At 38.8% G+C, this 20,066-nt stretch overlaps 1 protein-coding gene across 1 annotated transcript in view; it reads left to right on the plus strand.

Moving 5' to 3' along the window:
• The window catches only part of senp1.L (SUMO specific peptidase 1 L homeolog), a gene marked incomplete at its 5' end in the record, with an annotated part of 28,419 nt that extends 8,741 nt beyond the window's left edge, over positions 1-19,678 (plus strand). Inside the window, 7 exon segments of the mRNA NM_001171874.1 lie at positions 1,961-2,104; positions 5,949-6,080; positions 7,234-7,437; positions 8,519-8,598; positions 10,760-10,844; positions 10,940-11,035; positions 19,201-19,678. Of these exon segments, the coding sequence (NP_001165345.1) occupies positions 1,961-2,104; positions 5,949-6,080; positions 7,234-7,437; positions 8,519-8,598; positions 10,760-10,844; positions 10,940-11,035; positions 19,201-19,263 (804 nt within the window). The 3' untranslated portion in view covers positions 19,264-19,678.
• Positions 19,679-20,066: the final 388 nt, after the last annotated feature.

Here is a 20,066-nt window from a genome sequence, read left to right on the forward strand (position 1 = left end):
GGGGTAGGCAACCCGCGGCTCCGAGCCTCATACGGCTCTTCATCCTGCTTGCTGCGGCTCGTTCTTGCCTGTCACGCCATCTATACAGCCGTCACACTTGCTGGCGGCTTCTTGAGTACGCAACCGCGGTAAGCTAACGGTTAGAGAGGGAAGATCAGCATAGAGCAGGGGTGTCCAAACTTTTTTCACCAAGGGCCATATGCGGTAAAATACACAGACAGCCGGGCCACTCACTGTGGCCACGCCCATTTTGTGGCCACACCCCCTGATTACCATGTTCATTTTACAAATTGTAAATAAGTAACACACACATACAAACACACATACAGACACACATACATACAGTGACACATACAGACAGATACACACATACAGACACACACACACAGTGACACACACACGTGACACATACAGATACACACACACAGTGACACATACAAACAGATACACACACACAGTGACACATACAGACAGATACACACACAATGACACACATACAGACACACACACACGTGACACATACATACAGACACACACACACAGTGACACACAGACACACACACACACGTGACACATATAAACAGATACACACACAATGACACACATACAGACACACACACGTGACACATACAAACAGATACACACACACACACAGATACACACACACAGTGACACACATACAGACAGATACACACACAAGTGACACATACAAACAGATACACACACACACACACAAGTGACACATACAAACAGATACACACACACACAGATACACACACACACACAAGTGACACATACAAACAGATACACACACACACAAACAGATACACACACACAAACAGATACACACACAGTGACACACATACAGACAGATACACACACAAGTGACACATACAAACAGATACACACACACACACACACACACACTAACTCACACACTGGATCTGTAACTGACTCCCTTGCCCGGCTGCAGCCTCACTAAATCCACCCCTCCCCCAAGCCAAGCACGAAGCAGTTACTCACAGATCAGATGCACGAAATCCAGCCCAGGTTAGGCAGCAGTGTAGAAGGGGAATGGAGCCATGCTTTCAGTTGTTTACCGCCCCCCTTCCTCCCCGCACTTCACTAAACTTCAGTCACGGGGAGGGGAGGGGAGGGCGGAGTTTAGGACAAGTTCTCAGAGTCTACACTGAAGCACTGTAGGTTCCGCCCCCCAATGACACCGTGTGGTAGGAAAAAAAAATTTCTGGATGCTGAAAGACTTTTAGGGGGGGGATTTTTGCATGCTGCGGGCCAATTAAAAATGGATATCGGGCCGCATTTGGCCCGCGGGCCGTAGTTTGGACACCCCTGGCATAGAGCCTCAGAAACAGAAGTCACATTAAACAGATGAGACCACTAGCATTTAATAGGGCTATTCAGTGTTTAATTTATTTCAACGTAGGCCTACACATACACACTGAACTTCTGTTTGTTGTATTCTGTTAAATTAAAAAAAAGGTTAAAACTTTTAAAAGTTTAAATGTTATGTTTTGCGGCTCCAGACTATTTTTCTTTAGTGGAAGAGGGGGCAAAATGGCTCTTTTGATAGTAAAGGTTGCTGACCCCTGATCTAGGTCAATATCTAGAAAGTAAGCACCAAACCAGTCATACGATACAGTTTAAATGCAATAAAAAATGTTACTTTTTTGTGAAAGAATTTACCTTTGCGCTGCAAAAATAAATAAATAAAAGACCTATAGCTCTTGGTAGGGATTAGTTGAGTCTCAAACAATTGCCGAATACACAGACTTGCTGCTTTACCTTTCTAACAGGGCTCTTGGTATATCTTCAGCATGAATGGACCAGAACAGTTTTTTTAATCTTTTACCCATTGAAATTTTTATTTGTAAGCACGTGCACGCACAACTGGCAAATGTAAAAACTGACATTTGTTTTTTTATAAATCCAAAATGTTTAGAGGCTTCAAGAATGTTCAGTACAAGACTCTATAGAATTGCACCTTCGTGTACCTCTTGAAAAAGAAATACCTGTTACACTAATTCAGAAGAAAGAGCATGAGTCCCCTCAGCCTGAAGAAATTGAATTCCCTGTACTTACAGAGGTAATTTCTTACCACATTTTCCTTGTTATTAACATTTTCTGCTAGAGCAACATGGCCTCTTTCCTGTTGATCATGATTTCTGGCTTTGTGTTTAACCTAATTTTTTTCATCCTTTTGCTTTACACAATTATGTGCAGTGTTATGTGTTTGAAAAAACTGGATTTTTTGTTACTCACCATTAAATCCGTTTCTCTGTAATCGAAAGGGGGACACATGGAACGATGGGGTTAAGCTCCACCCTCCAGGAGGCAGGACACTTGATAATATTAATTAAGGGGCGTGCCATACTTGGCTTAACCCCACACACTGTGCTGAATCTTCAGTTTGTCCCAAAAAAATTAACAAGAATATAACTGATACAACTATGACAGAATGCAAGCCAGGGATTATCCTGGACACGACCTTCTGGTCAACGGCTCGTCCTAGGACGGGAAGCTCTGTGTCCCCCTTTCGACTACAGAGAAACGGATTTAACGGTGAGTAACAAAAAATCCAGTTTTGTCTGTCGTCTAAGGGGGACACAGGGAACGATGGGGACTTAACAAAGCAGTCCCGAAACAGCAGGGTGGGACGAGTCAGTTTGAACAATTAATGTAAAGCAGACTGCAGCACCTTGCAGCCGAGGGAAGCCTCAGCTGAAGAAGTTGTGACGAGTCTGTAAAATTTGGTAAATGTATGAACTGAGGACCAGGTAGCTGCTCTGCAGATCTGATCCATTGAGGCAGAGTTGAGGCATGCCGCTGATGCTCCCGTAGCTCTTGTGGAGTGAGCCGTGACAGTCTTTGGTGGCGTTTTTCCTTTGGACAGGTAAGCTTGCCTGATGGTTTGCTTGATCCACCTGGCTAGGGTAGTCTTAGAAGCTGGAAGACCCTTACAAGGTCCAGCAGGTAGTACGAAAAGAGTTTGGAGTTTCGGAAAAGTCTTTGTCCGATCAAGGTACCACCGAAGTGCTTTGACTACGTCTAAATTGTGGAGACGTCATTCCTTGTCATTTTTGGGATCTGGACATAGTGATGGAACTATGATTTCCTGATTAATATGAAAGGAAGATTCCACTTTAGGTAAAAATGATGGGACTGTTCGTAATATTGCCTTGTCTTTGTGGAACACCAGAAAGGCCGGATCAGAGGATAGAGCACTCAGTTCGGATACCCTTCTGGTTGATGAAATTGCCACTAAAAACACTGTCTTGTAAGTGAGCCAGGTATCGGAAATAGAACTTATTGGTTCAAATGGTGGGTCAACCAATGCTTCAAGTACTAGTTTAAGATCCCAACCTGCGACGGGTGGTTGAAAAGGAGGAATTACATGTGCCACACCTTTCAGGAATGTACGTATGGTGTCCTCCATTGCTAGTCAATGTTGGAACAAAATAGACATTGCTGACAATTGGACCTTTAGGGAACTGAGCTTTAGACCTAACTGTAGACCTTGCTGTAAAAATGATAATAGTCTAGGTATGTTGAGTTCTAGAACTGAGACATCGAGCTCTTGACACCAGTTATAATAGGAACGCCACACTCTTTGATAGGACTTGGAAGAAGTGGGTTTACGTGCCTTAAGCAATGTCGCAATAACTTCTTCTGCTATCCCCTGTCTTCGCCAGATGGATGCTTCAATAGCCATGCTATTGGGGGGGTGTCACTGGACCCTGGCTGAGCAGGTGTGGTCTGCATTGTAGTCGGACTGGATGGTCTATTGACATTTCCTGCAGATCGGAGAACCATGTTCTTCGAGGCCAATAGGGCGCTACTACAATTACTGTAAGCGCTGATTGCCTGATTTTCTTGAGAACTCGAGGTAACATCGGAAGAGGGGGGAAATGTGTGCTGGGTCGAATGTCCAAGATTGTGTCATGGTGTCCACCTCCGCCAATAGTGGATCTCTGGCTCGCGCGAAGAATGCGTGGCCCTTTCGGTTTGTTTTGGATGCCATCAGATCTATCAGTGGCTGGCCCCAGAGACCCACTAGCTCCGCGAATACTTCTGGATGAAGTTCCCATTCGCCTGAAAGTACTTGGTTTCGATTTAGGAAATCTGCCTTTATGTTGGACACTCCTGGAATGTGGATGGCCGACAATCTTACTTGGTTGCCTTCCGCCCACTCCAATATGAGATGTGCTGCTTTGCTGTGTGTTCCTCCCTGACGATTTATGTACGCCACTGTGGTGACATTGTCGCTCTGGATGCAAACCGGTTTTTGGTGCAGGAGACGTGACCATTGAAATAGTGCTAGTTTTTCTGGCCCGTAATTCTAGGATGTTGATGGGGAGTTTGGACTCCCCGTGAGACCATTGACCTTGTGCAGATAGATTGTTCCACGTTGCTCCACAACCTTTTAGGCTGGTGTTCGTGGAGATGACATTCCAATACAGAGTCTGCCAGGATTGTCCCGTGGTCAGGTTGTCCGTCCTCAACCACCACTGTAGAGTCTCCCTTGTTGTCTGAGAGAGAGTGATCACTCAGACATGGGCCCTCCTCTCCATGATGATAGTATGTTTGCTTGTAAGGCTCATAGGTGAATTTGTGCAAATGGTACAGATTCGATGGTTGATACCATGAGACCCAGAACCTTCATTGCCATGTGGACAGTTGGCCTCTGGTGGAATAGCAGTAATCGCACCTGAGTCTTGATCTTGTGTTGTTTCTCTTGTGGAAGGCATACCAGCTGTGTCATCTTGTTGAATTTCAGGCCTAGAAACACCATCTGGTAGCTGTAGGTTGGATTTTGACCAATTGATGGTCCAGCCGAAGCTCTGCAATAGCCGAATTGACTTGTTTAGGTCCTCCTTGGCCTTCTTTTCTGACCTGGCTTTCAGGAGAAGTCCGTCCAGATATGGGGTCACCGATACTCCCTGAAGCCATAATGTTGCTGCTGTGACCGCCATAATCTTGGTGAACACCTGTGGGGCCAGACTGAACGGAAGTGCCACAAACTGGAAGTGTTAGTTCTCAAATGCGAATCTGAGGTATTTCTGATGAGGGGTCCAGATTGGGATGTGGAGGTAAGCATCCTTGATATCTAACGACATCATTAGCTGTCCTTGTTCCATTCCACGAATCACAGAGCGGAGTGTTTTGATCTTGGAACGGATAAACTTGTTTAGGATTTTGAGATCCAACACCGGTTTTAAGGACCCGTTCTTCTTTGGTACTATGAACAGATTGGAGTAGAACCCTGAGAATCTCTCCTGTTGTGGTTCATGCATCTGAGACACTTGAAAAACTGAAGATTTAGCACAGTGTGCGGGGTTAAGCCAAGTATGGCATGCCCCTTTAATTAATAATATCAAGTGTCCTGCCTCCTGGAGGAAGGAGCTAACCCCATCGTTCCCTGTGTCCCCCTTAGACGACAGCGCAAGTTGTATTACCAGTAGACTGACTCTTAGAGGGTTATTTATTAAGGTTCAAGTTGTGTTTTCCACGAAAATTCTAGTTTTCAAGGTTATTTTTTTTGGTCAAAACAGACATATTTTTTTTTTTTTTTTTTTTAGAGATTTTCGAGATTTATTATGCCCTGAGCCTGAAAATAGCTTGAATCTGAAAATACACCTTCTAAAACCTGTCAAGGTCATGTAGGAGTCAGTGGTAGTCAGTTGAACCATTTTAAGATGTTAATAGCCTTCATGATGTATACTTTTTTTTCAGAGATAAATAACCCCCTTAATGATATCCAAGAAACTTGCCTTTTATTAAGATTCCCATTGCACCCACTTCCCTTTTGTCTTTTGTAAGTCATTTTTCTAAAACATACTACTTAAAACATTTTATTTTGATGTGTCTTTTTAATACTCCTGATATAATATCCTTTGTCTGAGTTTGCATCCTTTTGTTAACATTATTAGGTTATGGAAAGAGAGATTAAACGTGCTCTGTTTGGTGGGAGCCAAGATCAAACTTTAAGTGAAGGATACAGGCTAACAATTACGCGAAAAGACATCATGACTCTTCATAGTTTAAACTGGCTAAATGATGAGGTATGTATCTGCTCCTCTTTTCTGGCAATGGTAATGTTTTTATGGTGATATTTTTTATGTATGTTCACTCTTATTGCTTATACTATTGGGCAAGCAAAACAAATTAGATTGTGTGTGATCATTTTGCTAGCCATTTGCCATTTTTCTGTCAAATTATTTCTAATTAAAACAAGGTTTTTAATGTTATTTGGGTAGAGGAAATACCCTTTTATAGCTGTATATTGACCTATTTCACAATATTTTGAAATTATTATTATATGTTTCTTGGAATATTGATTTTAGTATGTAAATACATTTTTTCATAAACAATTCAGATTTTGTTGGAAAATACTGTGCTTTCAAAATTGTGCAAAACGCTGCAAAGTGTAAACCCTTCCAAGCAGTGAATATTTCTGAAGGTTTGTGTTTGTATTTTCTGTGAAGGACAGCTAACGTGAGCTTTCGGTAATTGCAAATGGAAAACATACTTTAGACCGAAAGCAAAGTAATACTGCAGTAAACACAGATATATTAAAAATGAGTCAAATAGAGAAGTTATAGACCATTTCCCTTTAAAATGATTCATAGATAAAATACTTTTACTTTTTGTAATTAGCTTGTGCTTACAAAGTTAAATACCCTCGGTAGTCCGTGTCTAGTGTAATTCAAAAGCAGCAATTATCTCTTCTATTAAAGCAGAACTTCTGCAGCCTGTATATTTGGCAACTCCAGTGAGATCTTGTTTGCTGAGTAATGAGTCAAAAAGTCAAAACATAATTTGTGCTACAGGTATGGGATCCGTTATCTGGAAACCCATTATCCAGAAAGCTCCAAATTACGGAATAGCTGTCTCCCATAGACTTCATTTTATCCAATTAATCCAAATTTTTTTTAAAAAAATTTATTTTTCTCTGTTATAATAAAACAGTACCTTGTACTTAAACCAAGCGAAGATATAACTAATCTTTTTGGAAGCAAAACCAGCCTATTGGGTTTATTTAATGTTCAAATGATTTTCTAGTAGACTTAAGGTATGAAGATCCAAACTACAGAAAGATCCATTATCCATAAAACCTCAGGTCTCGAGCATTCTGCATAACAGATCCCATACCTGTACTTTGATCCTTGTGTAATTGCCATTGTCCTAAGTTATTGTTTTCTGTCTTTGCCACAGATAATTAACTTCTATATGAATCTTCTAATGGAACGAAGCAAACGGAAAGGCTTGCCAACAGTTCATGCTTTCAATACCTTCTTTTTTAGCAAGTTGAAATCTGCTGGATATCAAGCAGTGAAGAGATGGACAAAAAAGGTGGACGTATTTTCAATGAATATTTTATTGGTGCCTATTCACCTTGGAGTACACTGGTGTTTAGCAGTAAGTTATACGTTCCCGTGAAATGTCATAATTTGATTTTGAAGTTAAATGCTTACAACCTACGATCCACTTGCAGAATTGCTTTATTACAGTTCTTCAGTAGACCGTCCCAACTTTAAAGGAGAAGGAAGGCTACCAAGGCAGTTTGCCAATATATTAGCCACAACAGTACAAGCTAGAATGCCATTTTTATTCTTTATAATATTTTTCTGTATCTGAGTAAACAGTTCTAAACACAGTTTCTGTTTGTGTTTAGGATGGCAGCTGCCATATTCGCATGCTGTGACATCACTTCCTGCCTGAGTCTCTCCCTGCTCGCGCATAGCTCTGGGCTCCGATTTCAGTAGGGAGGGGAGGAGGGAGGGGTCGAGGAGCAAACTGAGCATGCTCAAGCCCTAGCCCTGGAGGTTTAAACTGAAAACAGGGAGTCTGATACAGAAGCCCATGTATATACAATAGAAGGAAAGAAATGCTGTGTGCATCCCTAGTTTGTTTTGACAGAGGACTCTGAGCAGCATTGCTTTGAGGGTTTACTGGGTATGCATATAGACCTTTCTGATAAAGCTTACTTAGTGTTAACCTTTCCTTCTCCTTTAAAGTGTATACGTTTCCTGATACTACAGGTGGCACTGTGGTTCAGAGAAACTGCTATATTTTATGCGCAGAAAAAGAAATACTGTAAGGCACAGTTCTGCTTGCAGAAAATGAGTAAGGCATAGAGGCTTATTTATTAATAATAGAATAAAGAAACAACCTTTATTGGTAATGACTGGATAGATGGGGGTTTGTTTAGGAAAATGATGCAAGTTGTTCTCAGACAAGAGAAGACTGTAAATTGTCCAAAATGCAACTCATAAATGCAAATGGGTACTCTCAGTAGCTACTATTGCTTAATAGTTTTATTTTTGTTGGCAAACAACTTACAACAACGGCTGTTTCTTCAGAGACTTTTTCATCTTTAAACTTAAACAAAGCTGGAAATTCCTGTATTATTTCATAATTTATGTTAAAAAGTCTGAACACTTGTGTACACCCAAATGAAAAAGAATTCATTTTGTAATGGCATTTTCTGTTTTGATAGGTTGTAGACTTCAGAAAAAAGTCCATAACGTACTTTGATTCAATGGGTGGATTAAACAATGAAGCCTGCAGAATCTTGCTGTAAGTAAATGTGTATTTAAACACTGCCATATATAACTATGCATGTTAAGAAAGCCTTTAACTTGTTTGTGGCAGCTTGTCCATGCCACATCAGTGCAGTGTAATTTACTACAGGTATGGGATCCATTATCTGGAAGCCTTTTATCCAGAAAGCTCTGAATTACAGAAAGGCATCTCCCATATTTACTATTTTAGTCAATTTATTCAGATTTTTAAAATAGATTTTTGTTTTCTCTGTAATAATAAAACAATACCTTGTACTTGAACCAAATGAAGATTTTTTTATTAGAGACGAAACAATTCTATTGGGTTTATTCAAAGGGGTTGTTCACTGTTAAATAAACTTTTAGTATGATGTATAGAGTGATATTCTGAGGCAATTTGCATTTGGTTTTCATTTTTGATTATGTATGATTTTTAAGTTATTTAGATTTTTATTTAGCAGCTCTCCAGTTTGCAATTTCAGCAATTTGGTTGCTAAGGTCCAAATTACCATAACGACCATGCATTGGTTGGAATATGAACCTGTAATATGAATAGGGGAGGGCCTGAATAGGATGATGAGTAATAAAAAGTATCAATAACTACAGTAGATGTGTAGCCTTGCAAAGGATTTGTTATAGATGGGGTCAGTGACCTCCATGTGAAAGCTGGAAAGAGTCAAGATGGCAGCAAATAATTCAAAAACAATAACAAATAAATAATAAAGACTAAGTGAAAAGTTGCTTAGAATTGGCCATTCTATAACATACTAAAAGTTAATTTGAAGGTGAACCACCCATTTTATGTTTAAATATGCCCCAGTAGCTCCCCATCTTCTTTTCTGCTGATTCACTGCACACGCTCTGTGCTGCTGTCTTTTACTGAGCTTAGGGACCCACTCACAATATACAGTATACATAGAATATAAATGTCACAATATAAGACTGATTAGTAATTAATACAGATAATTACTTCATGCCAGCACAGAAACCAGTGCAATTAACATGATAATTTAATAATCAGCCCTGTAGCATCAGCTTATATTACAGACCAACCTAATTTTCTGCTGGATAATTAGTGACGACCCCTAAGCTTAGCTTCCCAACAGCTGCTCAGAGCCCACTGAGCATGTGAGTGTCACAGACACTTTCCAAAATGGTGACCCTCTGTGATAAGTTTAAACTCCTAAATTGCCGCCATTGAGAAGCTAAACATTTAGGCTGGTGCAATAAGTTCAGTATATAAAGGCATTTTTAGCCATATTAATTTTTAGGGTTTAGTTCTCCTTTAAAAATTTCTATTTATGAAGGGTATATACCTTTTTAATTTAGAATTTACTATTGCGATTTGCAAGCCAGGCCAAAGCTCGCACATTACTAGTTTAAACTATTTTAAAACAGTTTTGAGTAAATTATATTGGTTTAAATGATTAATAGGTGATTATAGGGGCCCATTTATTAAACCTCCTATTTTTTTTCTTGGAAAAATAAAAACTAAAATTTTTGGAGATCAATCATATCTCAAAGCTGCTAAAAAGCTGAATCTGAAAATACTCAAACCTGTTGAGGTCATGTAAATGGCAGTTGTCCCTGAAGCTGTTTCATAACATAGTGATCTGAGCTGTATAATCCGAAAAGTTTGATAAAATAGAGTGTAAATCGTACAATATGAATTGACGCTCGATTTTGTCACAACGTTTTGTCTCCACTTTTGTTGCTTCGATTTCTTTTCAAGAAAAATTATTGGTAAACGAGTTCAATTCATGGAAGGGAGTTTGGTCAACTTTGTTTTTCATAAAAAACTGAGATGAATTAGAGTTTTAGAAAATCAGCCCCCTAGTGTTGAACTGCAATGAGGCAGTGCCTCTAGTGGATCTTTTCTCATGAAATGGATTTTCTTTTCTCTAAGAAAGAAAAGACAGCTATTCTGTTGTTACAACATTTTCATGGGAAAAGCTTTCTGCTTGACAAAAGGACCAAATAAAATACTGTTAATGATAAATCAATAATTTTTTTTGTTTGTTTTAATTTGCCTTTGTTAATATTTTCCTGGTGTCGTGAAAATTATTTGTGACCACACCTCATGCGCGTTCATTTTTTTGGGTTTAATTTTTAGATGAGCAACTTGTTAATTTGTTTTAGGACATGCTTTAATTATGCCTCAAATATTAATATTGCAGACTATACCTGAAACAGGAAAGTGCTGACAAAAAAGGAGTTAGTTTTGACTCAAATGGTTGGACCCTTACCAGCAAGACAAGCCAGGTAAGCTTTTATCCCAAACTGGTTTAGATATGGATGAACACATTTTCTTAAAAAATGTAATTTGTAAAGTTCTGTTGGTTTTTTTTTTCCCCTAGCAAATTCCACAACAAATGAATGGCAGTGATTGTGGAATGTTTGCCTGCAAGTATGCAGAATATATCACCAAAGATAAGCCTATCACCTTTACACAGGTATGCTAACTCATCTGCCTGTATACTTACTATAGTCGGATTTAGGGACTACTGTATGTGATACCTTTTATTAGGAATTTATACAGGCGTGGGATCCGTTATCCGGAAACCTGTTAACCAGAAAGCTCAGAATAACAGAAAGCCCATCTCCCATAGACTCCATTTTATCCAAATAATTCAAAATTTTAAAAATGATTTCCTTTTTTTCTGTAGTAATAGAACAGTACCTTGTACTTGATCCAAACTAAGATGTAATTAATCCTTATTGGAAGCTAAACCAGCCTATTTAATGTTTATACGATCTTCTAATAAACTTAAAGTATGCAGATCCAAATTACAGAAAGATCAGTTATCCGGAAAACCCTATTTTTCTAAAAAGGTTTAAAAATATTTTCTTTAATCTTGAAAATTGAAGAAAGCTCAAATTTGAGAAAAATGGAACTCCGTAACTAATTTTTATAAATGGGCTCCCTAGAGCCTATACTCATGGCACAGAGGAATTGTTGATCTCCTCGGTCCTCTCAACTAGTAAAGCTCAAATTTGAAAAAAATGGAACTCTGTAACCAATTTTTATAAATGGGCTCCCTAGACTCATGGCACAGAGGAATTGTTGATCTCCTTGGTCCTCTCAACTAGTAAACTGGAGTGATGACCTGTTACTGTTGAATCTTTAAAGGGATACTGTCATGGGAAAACGTTTTTTCCAAAACACATCAGTTAATCGTTATGCTCCAGCAGAATTCTGCACTGAAATCAAATTCTCAAAAGAGCAAACAGATTTTTTTTATAATCAATTATGAAATCTGACATGGGGCTATACATAATGACAGTTTCCCAGCTGCCCCCAGTCATGTGACTTTCTGTCAGGCTGTTATGAATATATGAAATAGTTATATATTTGCGAGCCCAATTTTGCCTTGAGAAACGCGTGTCGGGAATCCTCCGCTCTTATTTTTTAAAAGCCTAATTTTAAAAGCTTCAGCACTTTTGCGGCAACCTCTAGCCGCACAAAGGTTTGAATAATTTTAGCAGCAATCATTCTTCATACCTATTTTACTCCTTGGCTCTAGGTACCTCTTTTACTCCTTGGCTCTAGATGGCTCTTCCACAGATTAGTTAAAATATCGAGACCACAGTCCTTAGAGTCCTGCCTTTCTCTCCGTGTGGTGTCCCAGGGCATTAGACAGAAAAAAGCCTTATTTAGGAGATTTTGGGACAACTCCACCTCTAATCTATATTCCTTTTCCATTATTTTTATTCATGAATTGCTGAGATATATAGAATTCTCTTTTTATCACATTTTTCAATGAATTTTTTATATTTATTAGCACTAGCACTTTAACCAATGAATTAATAATCAATGAATTCTTAAATTAATTGATTTTATATAAGCACTTGCACTTTTTGAATGAACTATAACTGATGTTTTAAATGAATTCTTGAATTAATTTTGGTATAATTAATTGGTGGTGTGTAGGAATAGAATTAACTCAACAGCACATAAAGCACTAAGCACCTTTTCCAACTGTTGCACCTTAAGGGTAAATTAATTAGTGAATTAATTCTACAACATATATTTTTAACGATATTGTGGGGTTACTGCTTTTCTTTCAATTTAATCAAGTGATCAATAGTAATTATACCTCTACATATCTGGATCTAATAAATGTGATAAATAAAACTAACTATAAGAATAAATTTTGGTTTCAGATAGCGGATCTTTCCGTAATTTGGATTTTCATACCTTTCATACCTTTCATACCTTTAGTCTACTATAAAATCATGTAAACATTAAATAAACCCAATAGGCTGGTTTTGCTTCCATTAAGGATTAATTATATCTTGATTTGGATCAAGTACAAGGTTCTGTTTTATTATTACAGAGAAAAAGGAAATAATTTTTTAAAATTTTTGATTATTTGGATAAAATGGAGTCTATAGGAGATGTTCATTCCGTAATTCGGAACTTTCTGGATAACGGGTTTCCGGATAAAGCATCCTACACCTGTATTATAGAAACATATATTATAAAATTCATATCTATTAACCCTTTAAGTGCCAGCAGAATTTCACATTTTGGTTACGCGAAATGCCAGCCGTTTTTGAAACATTTTGTGCTCTCTCACTTTAGGGGCATTTTCTGAGGGGAAACCTATAGTTTACCTAGGAAAACTATACATTGTTTTTTTCGGTAGAAACTGAGCTTTCTAAATCTGCCTGAGTTTTCATGTATTTCCACCTGTGCAAAAAAATTTATAGTGCTAAATACCAAAAAAAAATGAAAAATTACCATTTTTCATCGTATATCAATTTATACCAGAAAAATATTTCATTTTACGGATGAAAATCCAACTGATTTGGAAAGCCTTATGTCTCTCGAACGTGCCAATACCAGATATGTATAGTTTTAGGGAGATTTAGGACTTCTGTACCTCAAAAACTCCCGGCAGTATATTGCCGAATTTTGAAAGCACTAAGGCAGAAAACGGCATGCTTTAGATTCCAAGGCAAAAACTCCTGAAACCGTAGGTTTACCCCAGAAAACCATACATTTTTGAAAAGTACACATTCTGCCGATTACAAAATGGGTAACTATGTCTCTCTAATCCCAACTACCAAACATAAAAGCTTGTCTGAACATAGCGGTTTTTCAAAAAAAAATTCAAAATTCTGAAAAATCATTGCAAAGGTTTTATTTTGCTGCTCCGCATATCCCAAACTATATTAGGTACCAAGAAAAAGCAGGGGTCCACTGAACAGTTTGATACCCATTATGCATAGGTTTACCAAAGTATCTGGCATTTAGAGACACCAATATGAAGTTAGCACATCCAAATTGATCAGGACTTTACTTCAGCTACTGAGAAATCAACACATTGACTGCATTTTTTGTGGGGTAAAAACACAGAAATATATGTTTACCCCCCAAACCCATATATTTTTGGAAAGTACACATTCTACAGAATCTAAAATGGGTACCCATGCCTTTCTGCTCCAAACTACTGAGTCGCAAGGCTTTCCCAAAATTGTCGGTTTTGGTGAAATATGTGAAAATTGCCTCAAACCTTCAACTTCCCAGCACCATATCACCCATGTATCATTATGTACTAAGAAAAAGCACCCTAAATATGATTGCCAGGGTTCCTCTGAACATTTTGGTGGCCATTGTTCATAGGTTTACCAAAGTATCTGGCATTTAGAGGCCCCAAAATGAAGTTAGCGCATACAAACAGTCCCGTGGGTAACTTCAGCTAATGAAAAATCAAACACATTGACTGCATTTTTGTGGGGTAAAAACACAGAAATATATGTTTACCCCCAAAACCCATATATTTTTGGAAAGTACACATTCTACTGAATCTAAAATGGGTACCCATGCCTTTCTGCTCCAAACTACTGAGTCGCAAGGCTTTCCCACAATTGTCAGTTTTGGTGAAATATGTGAAAATTGCCTCAAACCTTCAACTTCTCAGCACCATATCACCCATGTATCGTTACACACCAAGAAAAAGCACCCTAAATATGATTGCCAGGGTTCCTCCAAACAGTTTGGTGGCCATTGTTCATAGGTTTACCAAAGTATCTGGCATTTAGAGGCCCCAAAATGAAGTTAGCGCATACAAACAGTCCCGTGGGTAACTTCAGCTAATGAAAAATCAACACATTGACTGCATTTTTGTGGGGTAAAAACACAGAAATATATGTTTACCCCCAAAGCCCATATATTTTTGGAAAGTACACATTCTACCGAATCTAAAATGGGTACCCATGCCTTTCTGCTCCAAACTACTGAGTCGCAAGGCTTTCCCACAATTGTCGGTTTTGGTGAAATATCTGAAAATTGCCTCAAAGCTTCAACTTCACAGCACCATATCACCCATGTATCATTACGTACTAAGAAAAAGCACCCTAAATATGATTGCCAGGGTTCCTCTGAACATTTTGGTGGCCATTGTTCATAAGTTTACCAAAGTATCTGGCATTTAGAGGCCCCAAAATGAAGTTAGCGCATACAAACAGTTCCGTGGGTAACTTCAGCTAATGAAAAATCAACACATTGACTGCATTTTTGCGGGGTAAAAACACAGAAATATATGTTTACCCCCAAACCCATACATTTTTGGAAAGTACACATTCTACAGAATCTAAAATGGGTACCCATGCCTTATTGCTCCAAACTACTGAGTCGCAAGGCTTTCCCAAAGTTGTCGGTTTTGGTGAAATATCTGCAAATTGCCTCAATGCTTCAACTATCCAGCATCATATCACCCATGTATCATTACGTATCACAAAAAAGCACCAAAATTGTGATTGCCAGGGGTCCTCCAAACAGTTTGGTGCCCACTGTGCATAGGTTTACCAAAGTATATGGCATTTAGAGGCCCCAAAATGAAGTTAGCACATACAAATTGTCCTGTGGGTAACGTCAGCTAATGAAAAATCAGCACATTGTCTGCATTTTTGTGGGGTAAAAACACAGAAATATATGTTTACCCCCCAAACCCATACATTTTTGGAAAGTACACATTCTACAGAATCTAAAATGGGTACCCATGCCTTTCTGCTCCAAACTACTGAGTCGCAAGGCTTTGCCAAATTTGGCGGTTTTGGTGAAATATCTGAAAATTGCCTCAAAGCTTCAACTTTCCAGCAACGTATTGTCCATGTATCATTACCAGCATAAAGCATCCTAAATATAAACATAGGGGTCTACTAAATAGTTTGATGCCCAATGTGCATAGATATACCAAACTATGTGGCGCACAGAGACCCCCAAATGACAATATGTATAGACATTTTCACGGCTGACGCGCTGGCTGCTGCAACATAACCACCCGGTGTGTGTATTATGCGACATTAGACCACCTAACAGTACAGAGACCCCAGAAAACCATATATTTTCGGAAAGTACACATTCTGACGAATCCAATATGGGTAAATAAGTGTTTCTACTACAAACTGCCAAACTGCAAAGCAATGCTGAACATAACGTTTTTTATCAAATTTCTGAAAATCGTCACAAAGCTTGAATTTTACCCCATTATATGCCCCACATTTTGTAACTTATCAGCATAAAACATCCTAAATATGAACGCCAGGGGTCTACTGAACACTTTGATGCCCAATATGCATAGATATACCAAACTATGTGGCGCACAGAGACCGCCAAATGACAATACTGTATATACATTTTCACGGCTGACGCGCTGGCTGCTGCAATATAAGCACCTGGTGTGTGTATTATGCGACATTAGACCCCCCTAACAGTACAGAGACCCCAGAAAACCATATATTTTCAGAAAGTACACATTCTGACGAATCCAATATGGGTAAATAAGTGTTTCTACTACAAACTGCCAAACTGCAAAGCAATGCTGAACATAACGGTTTTTATCAAATTTCTGAAAATCGTCACAAAGCTTGAATTTTACCCCATTATATGCTCCACGTTTCATAACGTATCAGCATAAAACATCCTAAATATGAACGCCAGGGGTCTACTGAACACTTTGATGCCCAATATGCATAGATATACCAAACTATGTGGCGCACAGAGACCCCCAAATGACAATAGTGTATATACATTTTCACGGCTGACGCGCTGGCTGCTGCAATATAAGCACCTGGTGTGTGTATTATGCGACATTAGACCCCCCTAACAGTACAGAGACCCCAGAAAACCATATATTTTCAGAAAGTACACATTCTGACGAATCCAATATGGGTAAATAAGTGTTTCTACTACAAACTGCCAAACTGCAAAGCAATGCTGAACATAACGGTTTTTATCAAATTTCTGAAAATCGTCACAAAGCTTGAATTTTACCCCATTATATGCTCCACGTTTCGTAACGTATCAGCATAAAACATCCTAAATATGAACGCCAGGGGTCTACTGAACACTTTGATGCCCAATATGCATAGATATACCAAACTATGTGGCGCACAGAGACCCCCAAATGACAATAGTGTATATACATTTTCACGGCTGACACGCTGGCTGCTGCAATATAAGCGCCTGGTGTGTGTATTATGCGACATTAGACCCCCCTAACAGTACAGAGACCCCAGAAAACCAGATATTTTCAGAAAGTACACATTCTGACGAATCCAATATGGGTAAATAAGTGTTTCTACTACAAACTGCCAAACTGCAAAGCAATGCTGAACATAACGGTTTTTATCAGATTTCTGAAAATCGTCACAAAGCTTGAATTTTACCCCATTATATGCTCCACGTTTCGTAACGTATCAGCATAAAACATCCTAAATATGAACGCCAGGGGTCTACTGAACACTTTGATGCCCAATATGCATAGATATACCAAACTATGTGGCGCACAGAGACCCCCAAATAACAATAGTGTATATACATTTTCACGGCTGACGCGCTGGCTGCTGCAATATAAGCACCTGGTGTGTGTATTATGCGATATTAGACCCCCCCCCTAACAGTACAGAGACCCCAGAAAACCAGATATTTTCAGAAAGTACACATTCTGACGAATCCAATATGGGTAAATAAGTGTTTCTACTACAAACTGCCAAACTGCAAAGCAATGCTGAACATAACGGTTTTTATCAAATTTCTGAAAATCGTCACAAAGCTTGAATTTTACCCCATTATATGCTCCACGTTTCGTAACGTATCAGCATAAAACATCCTAAATATGAACGCCAGAGGTCTACTGAACACTTTGATGCTCAATATGCATAGATATACCAAACTATGTAGCGCACAGAGACCACCAAATGACAATAGTGTATATACATTTTCACAGCTGACGCGCTGGCTGCTGCAATATAAGCGCCTGGTGTGTGTATTATGCAACATTAGACCCCCCTAACAGTACAGAGACCCCAGAAAACCATATATTTTCAGAAAGTACACATTCTGACGAATCCAATATGGGTAAATAAGTGTTTCTACTACAAACTGCCAAACTGCAAAGCAATGCTGAACATAACGGTTTTTATCAAATTTCTGAAAATCGTCACAAAGCTTGAATTTTACCCCATTATATGCCCCACATTTCGTAACGTATCGGCATAAAACATCCTAAATATGAACGCCAGGGGTCTACGGAACACTTTGATGCCCAATATGCATAGATATACCAAACTATGTGGCGCACAGAGACCCCCAAATGGATATATAGTAGATAAAATTTACAAGGCAAAACAAAATAAGGCAGTAAAGAGTGAAATGAAAAAAAATCCAATAAAACCACAAAAATCAATGTTTTTTTTCCAGAATAGTGTTATCGGCCGTCAGAATCACAGTTTGAATATTTTAGCTGGGCCAAACAGGTTATACGGCTAGAAACAAGTGAACACAACATATGCAGAGCTGAAAATGCAATAAAATGGCTAAAAATTCAATAAAATGGCTAAAAATGCACCAAAATACCCAAAATTGCAATATAATCACCGAAATAACATACAAAAGATATTGCACAGTACGGTTAGCGAATACGCTATTCGTAATGGCAATAAAACATTTTTTCAGCCAAAAAAAGAGACGATGCGATAAGAAAAAAAAAAAAAAGCCACAATGCCATGTATGTGCGTGTGTACAAATGGTAAATTACATGTTATGTGCGCGTGTGTGCACATGTGTGTAAGTGCAGTGAGTGTAAGTGACCCCCCCAATCCCCAAAAATGTGTGTGTAAGTGTGAATCTAAGTGTGTATTACTGTAATAAGTGTGTGTTGGTGTGTGTAATTGTTGCACTAACCTGAAAAAATCGCTGGAGACTGTTGCACACGATGTGGAGGGGTCCCAGGAAGACATCTGCGACGATCCTCGTGTTCCTGTGCTGTGGGGGCGGAGATCAACGGCGCAGTGCAGGCTGCAGCAGCAGGACACGTAAGTAACACGTGCCTGCTGCTGCTTTTGGGCCCCTGGGCGATCGCGCCCCAGGGGCCACTCGATCCCCTGCTCTGCTCGTTGCCTAGGGGCAGGGGATCGAAGCGGAACGGAGCGAGCGGCTCTAACAGCCGCTCCTCCGCTCCACAACCCGGAAGTGCTGCAGAACGTAGAATCTACGTTCTGTGGCATTTCAAGTTACTTTTCCACAGAACGTAGATTCTACGTTCTGTGGCACTTAAAGGGTTAATAAAAGTTCACATTTTAAATGTATACAATTTTTGCATTCTTCCAGCATCATATGCCCTATTTCAGAAAGAGAATGGTTTGGGAGATCCTTCATCAGAAATTGCTTTGACATTTATTTGGAGGGACTTTGGAAGCTTCGCCATTTTGGTGGTTACAGCTTTGGCAAGTTTCTCAGAGCAGAACAAGGACCAAGAACTGTTGATTTCTCTCCACGCACAGGTTTACAACTGTAAAAATAAATAAATACGTAAAGCTTGTACTGTTATGAATACTTATTTGTAAACATATTTGCCAAATTTTCTGATATTTTTTTCTTTAATGTAAAAGAAAAGAAAAAAACTCTTCAAAGAAGAACTATTTTATTTATATGACTGATAGGGCTCAGAAGAGAAGAACATTGAGTTCATTTTTGATATAAACTGTTTGCCATTTGACCGTTGTTTGCTGTTTGTTTTTTTTCAGAGGAAAGTTTTCAGGCTCTATATTATAACCAAGGCATTTCCTCTGAATGTCATTGTTTGTGTACTATTTGCAGCACTGTTTGCTCTGTTCATGAGCTGTCGTTTTGTACTTTGTAAAAACAAAAAAAACTTTTATATTTACAAGAATGTCAACATTTTTGTAACCTATTCTATTCACCTATAAAACCACAAATGGCTTGTTGATTCCTACTTTTTTTGTACAGGCGAAGACGATTATTTCTGGGATTTTGTATGGAATTTTTCTTTTACAGATTTATCCTAAACGGAGTAATGCATACTAAAAGTTGTATTTTAATAAGCTGGGTTAAGTTTGTAGACTTCCTTTCCCTGTAATTTATCAATTCATCTTCCAGGCTACCTCAATTGGTCTCTGAAAATGTACCTGGGGACAAAATAGGGTTATCTCAACGCAGATGAATTTATTGCGGTT

The sequence above is a fragment of the Xenopus laevis genome, chromosome 2L (assembly GCF_017654675.1).
Source record: "Xenopus laevis strain J_2021 chromosome 2L, Xenopus_laevis_v10.1, whole genome shotgun sequence".
NCBI lineage: Eukaryota > Metazoa > Chordata > Amphibia > Anura > Pipidae > Xenopus > Xenopus laevis.